The 13449-nt window shown below is 37.6% G+C and overlaps 2 protein-coding genes across 2 annotated transcripts; both read left to right on the top strand.

Annotated features, from left to right (window-relative positions):
* The first annotated feature begins 8385 nt into the window (after positions 1-8385).
* On the top strand, positions 8386-12758 carry LOC121861229 (mitochondrial import inner membrane translocase subunit Tim10B-like). The gene is made up of 3 exons (XM_042358878.1): positions 8386-8568; positions 12041-12136; positions 12517-12758. The coding sequence occupies exons 1-3, from the start codon at positions 8536-8538 to the stop codon at positions 12703-12705; spliced, it is 318 nt and encodes a 105-aa protein (XP_042214812.1). The 5' UTR covers positions 8386-8535; the 3' UTR covers positions 12706-12758.
* Positions 12759-12791: 33 nt separating this feature from the next.
* On the top strand, positions 12792-13443 carry LOC121861228 (DNL-type zinc finger protein-like). Its single transcript, XM_042358876.1, has one exon. The coding sequence runs from the start codon at positions 12792-12794 to the stop codon at positions 13428-13430; it is 639 nt and encodes a 212-aa protein (XP_042214810.1). The 3' UTR covers positions 13431-13443.
* The last annotated feature ends 6 nt before the right edge of the window (positions 13444-13449 follow it).

Below are 13449 nucleotides of genomic sequence, written 5' to 3'. Positions count from 1 at the left end.
TTTTACTGTATTGACGGTTAAACCACGGCTTGTGAACAACTTTAAAAGTGCAGTACTCTAATACTGTACTGTATTATGGTGAACGGGCTGTACAGTTCCGTTATAATTTCTATTGATAAGGATTTGGGATCATTACTGTTATCAGTCCATAAGCAATCACATTCTGAAAGGTCTCAATGAATTTCTTTCTTATTTGTCTTTGAGTTAAGCAAAGCAAAACATTGAATCTTTATCCCTTAAAGGAAAATTTTATTTTGTTACTTCTCCGGTGATCTATAGGAGAAGTATGAACACAAGTCCCACTGGTGACAAAATGTGACTAAAAGTTGAATTGGATGCAATGGAATTTTCGGGGTTTTTATACTGTAGACCCGGTATATATATAGTTTTTGTAACCAGTACAGAACCCCATTTACATTGTAGAAAAAGGAATTGCAACTTTGGGCTTTCATGTGTATCACATCCATTGCTTTCCAGTCTCATAATGTGACTTTCACTGAGTATTTTTATTTATTTTTTAATGCACATATCTTCATTGATTGTTTAGAATGAAACAGTCTATAAAAGAATATGAATTTACTAAGAATGTAATTATTCATACATAAGCATATAATGAAATGTTCTCTTAATACAAGATCACATTATGGTGCCATTTTTCCCCTAGATTCTCACTATACAGTACAGTACTGTATATTATACAGTAATCTATACTGTGTTTACTCTAAGCTTGCAACTGGACCAAATCAAAGAAAGTTTGTGATTGGTTGTGTTACATCAGGTGAATATGTGCGTGTTGGGATGATATAGTTGGGTAATGTTTTTTTTTAACTTTTTCATTTTCGTTTTATGATGTCTTATGTTATCAGTGTGTTTCATATGCTAATTTTTATTCCCGGCTACAGATATTATTCTAGACCAACACTTAATTGCTTATATTACATGCAGTTGAAGAATATAAAGAAAAGATTTTAAATATAGTACCCAGTACTGTAATTAAGAGATGCACCTCATTCTCCAGCCAATCACCTGCATTGATAAAATCTGTTTTAGGCCCTGTTTGCAAAGCTCCTGTGAACTAAGTATAGTACTGTACTTTAATTACTGTTTTTGTAAGGGCAGTGCTCCACAAAGGAACCTCTTGTGTTTTGTTCTCATGTCTTACAATATCTTGGAATCTAGCTCTTGCATTTAGTTGATTCCAGTCTTTTATATATATACAGGTAGTTCTGCTATAACGCGATAATTGTGTTCTTGTAAAATATCGTGTTATAGAAAATCGCGTAATAGAAATAACAGGGCTTATGGAGAAAATAGGGTTAGGTGCAGATTACTCAAAATCGAGAAAATTTAGTAGTTAGCCTAACACAAAGGATAGCACAGTCTAAATAAATGTTACATTCATATCTAATAATGAAATCATACAGTAAATGTAACACTTTACTTGATGGGGGAGAAGGGTGATTTTGAGGTTGATAAAATCGAGCTTCTCTTCAAGTGTTATATCCTTTCTTTTACGATCATCACCAGGAATTCTATCACCAGAACGCTTCTTGTTGATATTCTTCTTTACTATATTCACAGTTAATACAGTGGGGTATGCTATAACGAACGGATTCTACTACGAATATTCCTATAACGAACGGTTTTACCTATAAAATTGAGAATGCTATAACGAACGAAACTCCTACAACGAACATTATTTAATTTTTTTTTTTTCTAATTTATTGTTTTTTTATTACAAATATTAATGATATTCTTTATTTCAGGGGTTTAGATGCATCTTTATGCACTTTTTTACAATTTTTACAATTTTATATTATATTTTTCAGTGTTAAGTGGTTGTATTTGGGGGCCTGGAACGGATTAATCCTATAACGAACGAATGCTATAACGAACAAGGTTCTAGAACCAATTAGATTCGTTATAGCATACCCCACTGTACCACAAAATTGGAGAAATAGTAAGCAAAAATCGCGTTATAGCAAACAAGCGTTCGCGTTATACAAATATCGTTCCTAATTCATAAATCGCGTTAGAGCAAATTCGCGTTATCAAAACACGCGTTATAGCAGAACTCACTGTATATATATATATATATATATATATATATATATATATATATATATATATATATATATATATATATATATATATATATATATATATATATATATATATATATATATATACATATATACATATATACACAGTCGACCCTCGTTAATTCGGACCCCTTTAATCCGGATTTCGGATAATTCGGACAAAATCTGAACTTCTTTTTGTTAGATTTGTAGGAATATTACCTATGCGGACCTTAAGCTAAAATGCTGGTCCACCCACTGCTGGGATAAAACACCAGCGTCTTTTTGGTTAAATGTAACATCTCCACCACTAGTGTGGGGGGGGGGGGATGCAACTTTTAGCTTAAGACATGAAAAATATTTCCCATTTACTGCCAGTAAACAATGGAAACGTAAAATATGTACCAATTAGTAATGAAAAGTTGTGCAGTTCCTTCAGCAAATAAAGCTCACCAACTTAAAATAGGCTAAATTACCTGTGTTTTTAGTAGTCTATGCTGAAGTTCTTAGCACAGGCTAACTTATCATATCATATACGGTATCACAGTTCTCATTGATCTACAAAAAATACCGGTAATAAAAACCTTTTCGATATTTCACACTTAATATAATACACTGTAATCTACTTCAACCTCCTACTGTTTACAATGACGCATGACGCACCACCAGTTGTTGAGTATCAGTTAGACGGTACATGTGTTTTTCGAATCGTTTTCAGTTAAAAAACTGTTACATCACACGTATATTTTACCTTAACTGTACCTGAATGAATATATTCTTGGAAATAAATAGTAGTTTTGCTGAAACGTGATGTATTTTAATGTAAAATAGGATAAAATACATGACGAAAACAAAAGATTTTACCTAACCTTCCGATGTTCAAGAGAAGTTACTCGTTTTTTTAATAGTTTTTGGTTAAAATACTGTTATATAACAATGGTATTCTATTCATACTGTGGTTGATATAATGCATTCACGGAAATGTAATATTTTTGCTGAAATGACGTACGTATTACAGTGGAAAGTGGGATAAAATCGTGACGAAAACAATGACTTTGAAATATAATGCAATATTAACCCCTAAATCGGTTAATTCGGACAATCGGCTAAAATGGACACCCTTCCCCCCTATTAGTCCGAATTAACGAGTCTATATATATATATATATATATATATATATATATATATATATATATATATATATATATATATATATATATATATATATATATATATATATATATTATTTTATTATAATATATATATATAATTTTTTTTTTTTTTTGCCTATGAACATGTCTATGAGCTATGTGTGATCATTGCTTAGCTCCGAGACTTAGCAGACATGTCCATGTTTAGTTAAAAAATGGGATTTCAGAATCATTCCATCATTTTTAGTGCATTTTTTTAATGTGTAAGTTACAGTGCATGTGAAATAAGAGTATTGTACTGTAAATCAATACTTACCTTTGCATTTTGAATACAGTACTGTACTGTATATAGAAAAGTACTCCTTCAGTAACTAACCTTTATTGTTCTAAGATGTTGAATAATCAGGGGCTTTGTGTCTGGAATAACATGGGCAGACTGCAGGTTTAAAGGGTTCCTATGACTCTAATATCCTTAATTTGTGATATTATTGAACTAAATGTTTAACAGTGAACAAGAAATATGTGTCACAATGTAGTGAGAAGATTTATGCATCTCATGTCTTCAATGTAAGAATTATTTTACTTGCAAATAAAAAAATTAAGATAGATACTCTTATTTCATTATTTTAACCTGACCTAGCTCAAATTTCAGTTTTCTCTTGAACTTTATGTATTCAGAGAATGGAACACTAGTGGTAATGTTCACCCAGTTAATGTTGGTACTGGCAAGAAGTGAATTTGGAAGCTCATACACAATTATCATAGTTATCAGGGGAAAGGGCAGTAGTTCAAAACTCAAACTACAGTACTGTATCTTTGATTGTAAAATTTGTTGCTAATGGTTGATTGGTTGTTTTGTTTTGCTGGCCGTCAATATCATAGGTCATTAGGGCCGTATTCTTGTTGTTCTTAGGTTCTCGTTCCCTTCTATTTGTTCTTTTTCTTCTTCTTCGGGACGGTCCACATTTGATCTTGTTGCTCAAAAAAAATATGTTTTTGATCTTGTTCTATTACTTCCTTGTTTTCTTTGTCTTCAAGTTTTTTCTCTTTTTCTATTTCTTTGTCCTCTTGTTTCTTCTCTTCTTCTATTTCTTTGTCCTCTTGTTTCTTCTCTTCTTCAACTTCTTCTTTCTCTTGTTTCTTTTCTTCAAATTTTTTTCTTGTTTCTTAACTTTGAGGATAGTGTGGGGTATAATATGTTTGGTTCACACTCAGGATGGAATGGAGAAAGGAAACTCACAATGTGCTCTCTATATACATGTTGTATTGGATGTACAATGCAGCTTGGTGCTGGGAAGGCAGCATGGTTATAAGCGTGATGTAGAGAGAGCTGGTTGGTGAGGACGCTCAGAGAAGGACAGCTTGTGGGTCGCCATGCTCGCCAGCGAGAGAGAGGACCGCCAGGCAGGCGGAGGAGGAGCGAGGGAAGGCCACCAGGCAGCGGCGGAGGAGGAGGTGTTGCTGGCTGCGGCTGTAGGTGGAAAGAGGGTGATCACCACGAGGTCAGGTCTTAAATAGCGGGGGTAGGTGTGGCTTAGCAGTTGACCCCTGCTCCGTGGTGTATGGCGGCGCTGGTTGACCCAGACCACGAGGCATACACTGGGGAATTGATGGGGTCGGCTACTCAGCGACAAACAGCGTTTGTAGGGGAGAATTCCACTACAATAGCCTATTTGTAGCTCAGTTTTTTCTCGCATCGCAGCTTGGCTATCCTACACTCTTCCCTCCACCTGGGACACACCTGGTCGGAGGAGGAGTGTGAGCCCCCACAAGCTGTATATGTCTTTGTCTTGCTGGAACATGTGGTGTGCTGGTGCCCAGTGATTCTGCACTGTGTGCATGCCTCCCGAGCCCGGCACTTCTTGGCTGGGTGTCCGTATCATTGACATTTGTAGCACCCTGTAGGCTTAGCAACATACAGTTTAACTGGGATGGTTTCCCTTCCCATTCATACTAATTTGGGTAGGATTTTGGAGTCGCTGGCCAGGGCCACTATACTGGTCAGCTTCTTGATAACGTGGAGCTGGTTACTGAGTAATTCGGCCAGCACGTCTTGTTCTAGATGTTCAATTTCGATGTAGGAGATCACTCCCATCACCAGATTGTCCTCTTCATGGACTTCGATTATAATTTGGATGTCGTTGATGAAGTCGATGTCTGCCACTTGCTCGGCCTGTCCTCATTCAGAGAAGGTGACCATGAGGCCACTGCTCACAGGTCTGCTGACGGCCTTCGTAACGTAACCCCCTTTATCCCTGAGGAGTCAAAAAACTTCCTCAGGACAAAGAGGTTTAGTTTCTTGGGGGGGGGGGGTGCCCTTGGACGGGTTCAGCCGTACCACTATAGTGGAATTCTCCCCTACAAACGCTGTTTATCGCTGCCTAGCCGACCCCACCAATTCCCCAGTGTATGCATCGTGGTCTAGGTCAACCAGCGCCGCCATACATCACGGAGCGGGGGTCAACTGCTAAGCCACGCCTACCCCCCGCTATTTAAGACCTGACCTCGTGGTGATCACTCTTTTTCTACCTACAGCCGCAGCCAGCAACACCACCTCCTCCGCCGCTGCCTGGCGGCCTTCCCTCGCTCCTCCGCCTGCCTGGCGGTCGTCTCTCTCGCTGGCTTTTAGTTTAACAAATTTATTGGCAGAGCTTGTAGTACAGTTTGCCTATTCTGAGTAATTCAGTCAGGTCTTGACACTGAGGGTGGTATCACTTCTCACTGTCACGCAGGACAGAGGTTCACACACAAAGAAATACATCATATTCATTAACAACTATAAATGTATAGAGGTCAGATTCATATGGATAATGTCACTGTTCACTGCCATGCAGGACAGAGGTTCGTACACAAAGAGTTGCATCATATTCATTGACAGTACATATACATATATGTAAACACACACACACACACATATACATACATATACGTATATACATACACATATACATGTACACGTACATATACATGCACACACGCACACATACATACATATACGTCGGTCAGATTCATGTGGGTAATGTCACTTTTCACTGCCATACAGGACAGAGGTTCGTACACAAAGAATGCATCATATTCATTGACACTATATATAGGTCAGATTCATGTGGGTAATGCCACTGTTCACTGCCACGCAGGACAGAGGTTCGTACACAAAGAAGGAAATACATCACATTCACCAGCAGCATATATGGGTCAGTGGATCACATACATTGGAGTCATATTCTAATTGAAGACTAATCAGTGTGGGCTAGCAAATTTGGGATAAACAGCAAGAATGTCCTCAAGCACACCTGATTCAATGAAGTAATTACATAGTTCAAGATACAGTAAGTCAGGTGGCCTGAAGTCTTTGACAGTGTCACATTCAATAATATAGTGTTCAAGTGTATGCTTTAAAGGTTTATCACAAAGTTTACATGCTGAGTGTTCCGGTATGGGTACAGCGTTACTAACTTGCCAGATGTGTCTGTATCCTAGCCTAATTCTGGCCACGACTACATCACATTGTCTGGTTCTGTCCTTATGCTGGCCATACCGGTACCTCTTGTTACAAAATTTGTCATATTTACTAATGCTACAACTGTCAGGTCTCTCTGCATTTCTCACTTCTTCTAGATCAGAGTTCATGATTCTGACTTGAATGTTTTTAATTACGGCATTGGACAGACCAAGGTCGCGGTCAACATTTTCTTTCTTACATGCCTCATTGGCCAGTCTATCAGCACGGTCATGATACCTGATTCCAACATGGGACAGAATCCACACAAATTCGATACGAAAGTTGTTCTCATTGGCAGTTATCACATTCCTTTTAATATCACATGCAACTTTAGACATAGAACCTGACGGGCTGTTCATTGATTTCAAAGCACTTTGAGAGTCACAGAATATCACCCCACCTCCATTTTCTTTGAGGTAGTCTGTGGCTAAGTAGATTCCAGTTAGTTCAGTTTGTGTTGTGCTGGCCCAGTTGTTCAGCCTTTGTTTGTTTGACACTATCATCTCTTTTTCTTTATATATTACAATTGCACAGCCTGTTCTACCTGTGTTTGTCTGCACAGAACCATCAGTAAAAACATAACATTCACTTGATTTAATACTCTCTATGTGTCTGTTAATAGTTTCTAGTGTGACACATCTCACCACATCGGTGTTTAACATTTGCTTACTACCAACAGGAGTGTAATTAATAGGAACTGATATGTCCAGCCAAGGAGGAATGGCATTAATAGGTTCGTCTGGGGTGATAGGGACATTCAGTTTCAGGAGATCTGCAACACTTTTATGAAGCCACGCCCCAAAGAGAGTCTTTTGTGAAAGGTTGGCGAGATGGCGAGCATGGCGACCCACAAGCTGTCCTCCTCTGAGCATCCTCACCAACCAGCTCTCTCTACATCACGCTTGTAACCACGCTGCCTTCCCAGCACCAAGCTGCATTGTACATCCAATACAACATGTATATAGAGAGCACATTGTGAGTTTCCTTTCTCCATTCCATCCTGAGTGTGAACCAAACATCTCATACCCCACACCAACTTGGTTTGTTCCCATGGCAAGGTCATGTCCAAGTGGTACCTTCGGGGGCAGAGATGCAGGTCTCGGCGTGCTTCCAGTTGTTTCTCAAGTGCTGCTGCTGTTGCTAAATGTAATGAATAAATCTCAATGTTTCAGACTGATGGCGGATCTGGGGTCAGAAAGTTGTAATTTTAGTACAGTAAATGTGTTTAAGACCTTGAAATTAATTTTCGCTCATTCAAGCACTACCTACAGTACTGTCTTGCCCTTTCTGTACATTAAGTTTTGGGTGCTGCTTTTTCATTGTTTTTGCTGTTACTATGTTAGTCTGCATCTACTTCACTAGAAGAGAACAATAATTTCCAATTCACAGAAAATAAGTGTTTTTGGTCACTTACCAAACTGGCAATGGATATAAGAAAATCAGAAAAAAAGAATGTAACAAAAATGTTTAAAACAAATATTGAGGTCGCATATATGCAGTAGCTGCTAACAACACTATCAACCACAGTTCTGGCTTTGTGTATTTAGCCAAAGCTACATGAAAATATAAAATAAAAAGGAAGGTAGGTGTTATTTTGTTGAATTTAGTAATTCCTTTCGTTGTATATCTTTAACATGTGCTATGGCTTTATCTAACACCTGGGGGTTAACTCCGGCTTACCGACCTCAGCTGATCCATCGTCTGCCACACTGGGAGGAGTGAGAGACGTGCTACATAACATAATTCTCATCCCAGGTTACCAAATGTGTGAGGAATTATTACCCCTGATTACTCTACTATAATGGATATTGACGTTACCTCCAATGTACGACAGGTGAGAGTGATAAGATGGTGTGGTGTGTTGAATAACTTATTAGGTAGAGGCAGCAGTGTTAGGCTCATCCGGTGGTCATTTTCCAATTAATGCTTGAAAAGTTCTGGTTAAGGGTATTAATGAAATACATTGATATATTATTCTACGTACTCTGCTTTGCTGTACACGTTTCTTTGGTTAATACTGTACTACAACTATTGTGTCTTACCAGTACCTTAAGAATAGGCAGTGGATATTTTGCCGTGACCGGTAAGTTCCTACTAATGCTATTTTACCGTGAGTGCGCTCTGGTCGGCTAATTGTCCATTACCGGAGAACAACGTGAGTATTTTATTTGACCGTGACTCTGGCATTTACTAGAACCTGACCTAACCAACCAAAGAAACCTACCTTACCTTACCTAACTTCCTAGCCGGGTGGCAGCCCCCCCCATCATATTAAACAAAAAGTACTTAGCCAATCAAAGCCCACTAACGGTAAAATAGCGTTAGTAGGAACTTAACGGTCACAGCAAAATATCCACTACGTAAGATATCCCAAACCAAGTGGAGGAATTCAGACTTACTTTAATTTTGTTTTGGCATTTTTTTTTTCATCCTAAACACAAATCCACGTCCAAAAATTAGGTACTAGTGACACCACATTGAGTTGTTTTTATTAAACTATGCTGTATGATTTGTTGTAGATAAGATGAAATGGTCAATTTAGGATAGTAGCCAGGTTTCGGTTAGGTTAAGTTAGGTTAGTACCAGAAATGAAGGTCAGATTTGTTCGAATCACAACAAGAACCATAGGAAAAACTTATTTTTTATGGAAAAATCAAAACCTGGCTACTACCTAGGAATGAAGTATATTATTGTGAGTTTTACCTTATTTACAGTACCTAATGGCCACCCAAACTAGAAGTGTTCGTTGTCGAGGGAAGAAGGCCAGTGGCCTGTGTAGGATTCCTCCATTGTTCTTGATAGTTTTGTCTAGGGCTGTTTTGATGCCCAATACTGTTTTCTATTCTGCACCTGTTTGAAGAAGTATTTCCTCATATTCATCCTGCATGGCATCATGTTGAGCTTGATGAGTAATGGTGGAGCAGACGATTAGCACCACAAGGACTTACGGAATTGTACCAAATTGTCAGGAGATGTCATTTGGATGATATTAAGTAAGAAAATGGAACCTTACCTAGCCTACCTAACTTATTAGAACTTTACCTAACTCACCTAATTTCCTAACATGTGCATTGTCATTTTGATCTTCTTACTATCATTCATACAAAATCTCTAGAAAGAATGAACGAATTCAATCCAATATAAATCGTAATACTGTACACACTCGATGAGATCGCCGTTCCTTTCTTGACATGTAAACAAAGACAGTGGACACTCCTGTATAGCAGATGATGTGAACCAAAACAGACTGTATCAACCAAAGGAATTGTAATTTACCATTTTGGAAAAGCTATAGCTCCCCCTAGCAGGCTCTATGAGAGTTTTCTGGGGGTCCAGATGGCTTGCTTAGTTCATTTAGTTCAGCTTTAAACAATGAAAATTTAAAATAAACATTGCTAATTTTTTTTTGCAGTCCACTCTCTTGTGTCTCTCTTTTTTAATCCACATATTGTGTACTGTGTACAGTCAGGAAGTATGTACTTATGTGTAGTGTGTGAGCACTTGTTAAGAGACCACAGAATGCACATACGCTGAACTATGGCTGGGAAAACATCTGTTACTGAACGTTTACTGTTATTTAATAGTAGTGTTAGTATTGTACAGTATTATGCTCTACTCTACTTTTGTACAATGATATATATTTAGGATATGAGCATATCAGTCAGTGCTTGGACGTGATTGTTTATAATATTCCTATGTATCATTGTATCATTAAATACGAGAAAAGAAGCATGTTAAAATGTCCAGGAAAGATTTAAAAAAATATAGGAAATGTTTGGGCAAAATTTTCTTAACCAATTACAGTAATCTCCCCTTCAGCCAGAACAATTGGTGCAGAGCATTTCCTGGTTTGAGAGATTTGTGGGTACAGGACAGTATTGAAACTAATTTTCTTATCCCCCCAAAAAATCACACTTCTATGGAATTTTTCCAGGCACAGGTGAATGTTTCAGCGTCTAAACTACGCATCTGGCACAGAGCACCGTTGCTACGGAGGCTTAACTGCAGTCGGATATACACAGTGTGGTATTTATTTATGCAAACACTGCTGTACACATACAGTATGTTGTAAATAAACAAAACACATATCACTTACAGTATATACTATACTGTACTCACCAGCAGATGCAGTTGTCTTGAGCTTGTGAAACAGGCAGGCCAAGTGGTGATACCCAGTATGTACCATCTGCTGTAGCAGGTGTTGCTAACTCACTCTTCTCCCTCCATGAAGGAGTGAGTGTACATGCAGTGTATACTGTACATACACCCTCTACACACAAGCCTATAGTAGGCATACACTGTCTGTTCCGCTATGTACAGTACTATACATATGGTACTTTCACGCGTATTGAATGTACAAGTACAGTATACGTAACTGTAATAATTTATTGCATCTTAACACTGCTTTAATGATAATCTTGGCTGATTGTATCCTGGTACAATAATGTAGCGTATTATACAACACAGATCGTATGTGAAAACAGTAGTGAGTGAGTGGACAAGTTTGTATAATGGCAGCAGACAATGAACTAAGAGTGTCATGATGCTAGAATTTGAGGAGATAGGCTACAAGATAGATCAACCAATCATAGGCATCCCATGCAGTCACATGGCAGTAGTAATAAATCGTAGCTCATGGGCACTATGAGCCTACCAACCCATGCGCTCAGTACGTGTTGGCACACGTATGCCTGGAACAGAGAGATTTTTCTCAGAGTGCTCAAATTTTTCTTCTGAGTAATGGAAAATTCTGGCAAATATTCCAGCTAATGGGGAGATTACTATACAGTGCTGGGCATCCTGCTATAAACAGTTCTCAACAAGGCCTTTAATTTTAATTTCATCACTTCACCACTTAACAGCTTACTATACATTCAAGAGGTTGGTTTGTTCTTTGTTACTTTATTATTATGTTCATTGTTTAGTGTTTGTGATGTTTGGAAGGGTCAGAACTTTTTTACATCTGACCTGGGCTGGGACTTTAATATAGGTCATAGTATAGTGAAAGGCACATACAGTACTGTACATTACCAATGTCCTATCAACACCTCCCTTTTGATTTAGAAACTGCAGAAAATTCAGAGGAAGTCCTACCATAATCACTACTGTATCTAGTAGACTGCTGATCCAGTATTTTGATAATTTCAGCAATGTTTTCCAAATTTGTATGGTTATGTGTTGTAATGTAAGTTGATTAAAATTACAGTACTGTACATTGAAAACACATTTTCTGAAAATATCAAAATTAACCCAATACATTTTCTCAGTTACAGTTTGTAAGTGTAATAATGTCTTTCCTTTTTCAGTTCAAAGATTTTCTGGTCCTATACAATCAAATATCAGAACGCTGTTTCAATTTGTGTGTGACCGGATTTAACAACCGTGAATTGTCCGAAATAGAAGTGAGTATGGTAAATTTCTATTACGTAATGGGTTTGACTCCTGAGAAGAGGCAATTTCAGTTGCATTTATAAACGGTATACGGTATGCAGACTTATTATTATTAGTTCATCTACTGTAAATATTCTGAGTAAGCTGCTACTTACAGACCATTTATCTTCCTACCATTTGTGAGTAAGATCTTTATGAAATTATTAACCAACAGAGCTTAAAGAAATTATTTTAATGGCTTGAGAGTAAAACAAGTTTATAAGCAGTGTCATTGACCATTACATATTGTTCAAGAAGTACTTAGACCCCATTATGCCATGTAGAAGTTAACCGTATAACCTATTATTTATACATGTATGTTATGTTTTCATCATTTTATATGCTGTTTCAGACTGCTTGTGTGGATCGGTGTGTTGGGAAGCACATCAGCGTCAATCACAAGATTATGTCTGTTTATACAGAAGTACAACCCATTTACCTTCAGAAACGTATTGATGAGATGAACAAGCAGGTTGAACAGGCTCAACAACAAAACCTTGTTCAGGCTCAAGAACAGCAACAAGCAGGTCAAGAAATTTAACTTCAGGTACAACATATTGCCACTTCCAAAGAAAGTGTAAAGACATTTTGTGACATGTGTTTTTAACTTTTATATTCCTGTTAAATATGGCACACATTGTAAGATTGTCTGCAAGATTGGCAGGACTGAACTTACGTAAGACACCTTTCTCACTAAGACCAAGACCAACTTTGTTGGTAAGAAAGTTTCAGCCCAAATCCATTTCTTACCACATAAATCAGCATTTCCACTGTTGTACAGTCAATAAATTTTGTAGCCAAAGTGCTGGTGAGTGTGGAGAGGGAATTGATCAGCCAATAGGAAAAATTGAACCTAAATTTCAGTTGGTGTATACATGTAAAGTATGTAACACAAGACAATCAAAGACTATCTCACAGCTAGCTTATAAAAAAGGTGTGGTAATAGTCACATGTGATGGCTGTGCAAAGCATCATCTTGTGGCAGATAATCTTGGTTGGTTTTCAGACCTAGATGGTAAAAAGAATATTGAAGACATCTTAGCAGCCAGGGGTGAAGTAGTCAAAAGAGGTATTAATATCTCAAATCTTGATCTTGATAATGTAGGTAATGTTAATAATCCTACTGAGCAGAAGGACTGGGAAAAAGAAGAAGCCACTGCACAAGCAGCTTGGAGTACAGTCCAAGACACACTTAAAATGATGGCTGATGATGAATTAGAACCAAAAGAGTCTCAAGTTTCAAGTGTAAAAACAAAAAAGAATTGAAGTGTTATTATATGCTGTG

The sequence above is a fragment of the Homarus americanus genome, unplaced genomic scaffold (genome assembly GCF_018991925.1).
Source record: "Homarus americanus isolate GMGI-L3 unplaced genomic scaffold, GMGI_Hamer_2.0 scaffold21314, whole genome shotgun sequence".
Lineage (NCBI taxonomy): Eukaryota > Metazoa > Arthropoda > Malacostraca > Decapoda > Nephropidae > Homarus > Homarus americanus.
The sequence above is the reverse complement of the archived record's forward strand: the minus strand, read 5'-3'. Positions and strand labels throughout refer to the sequence as shown.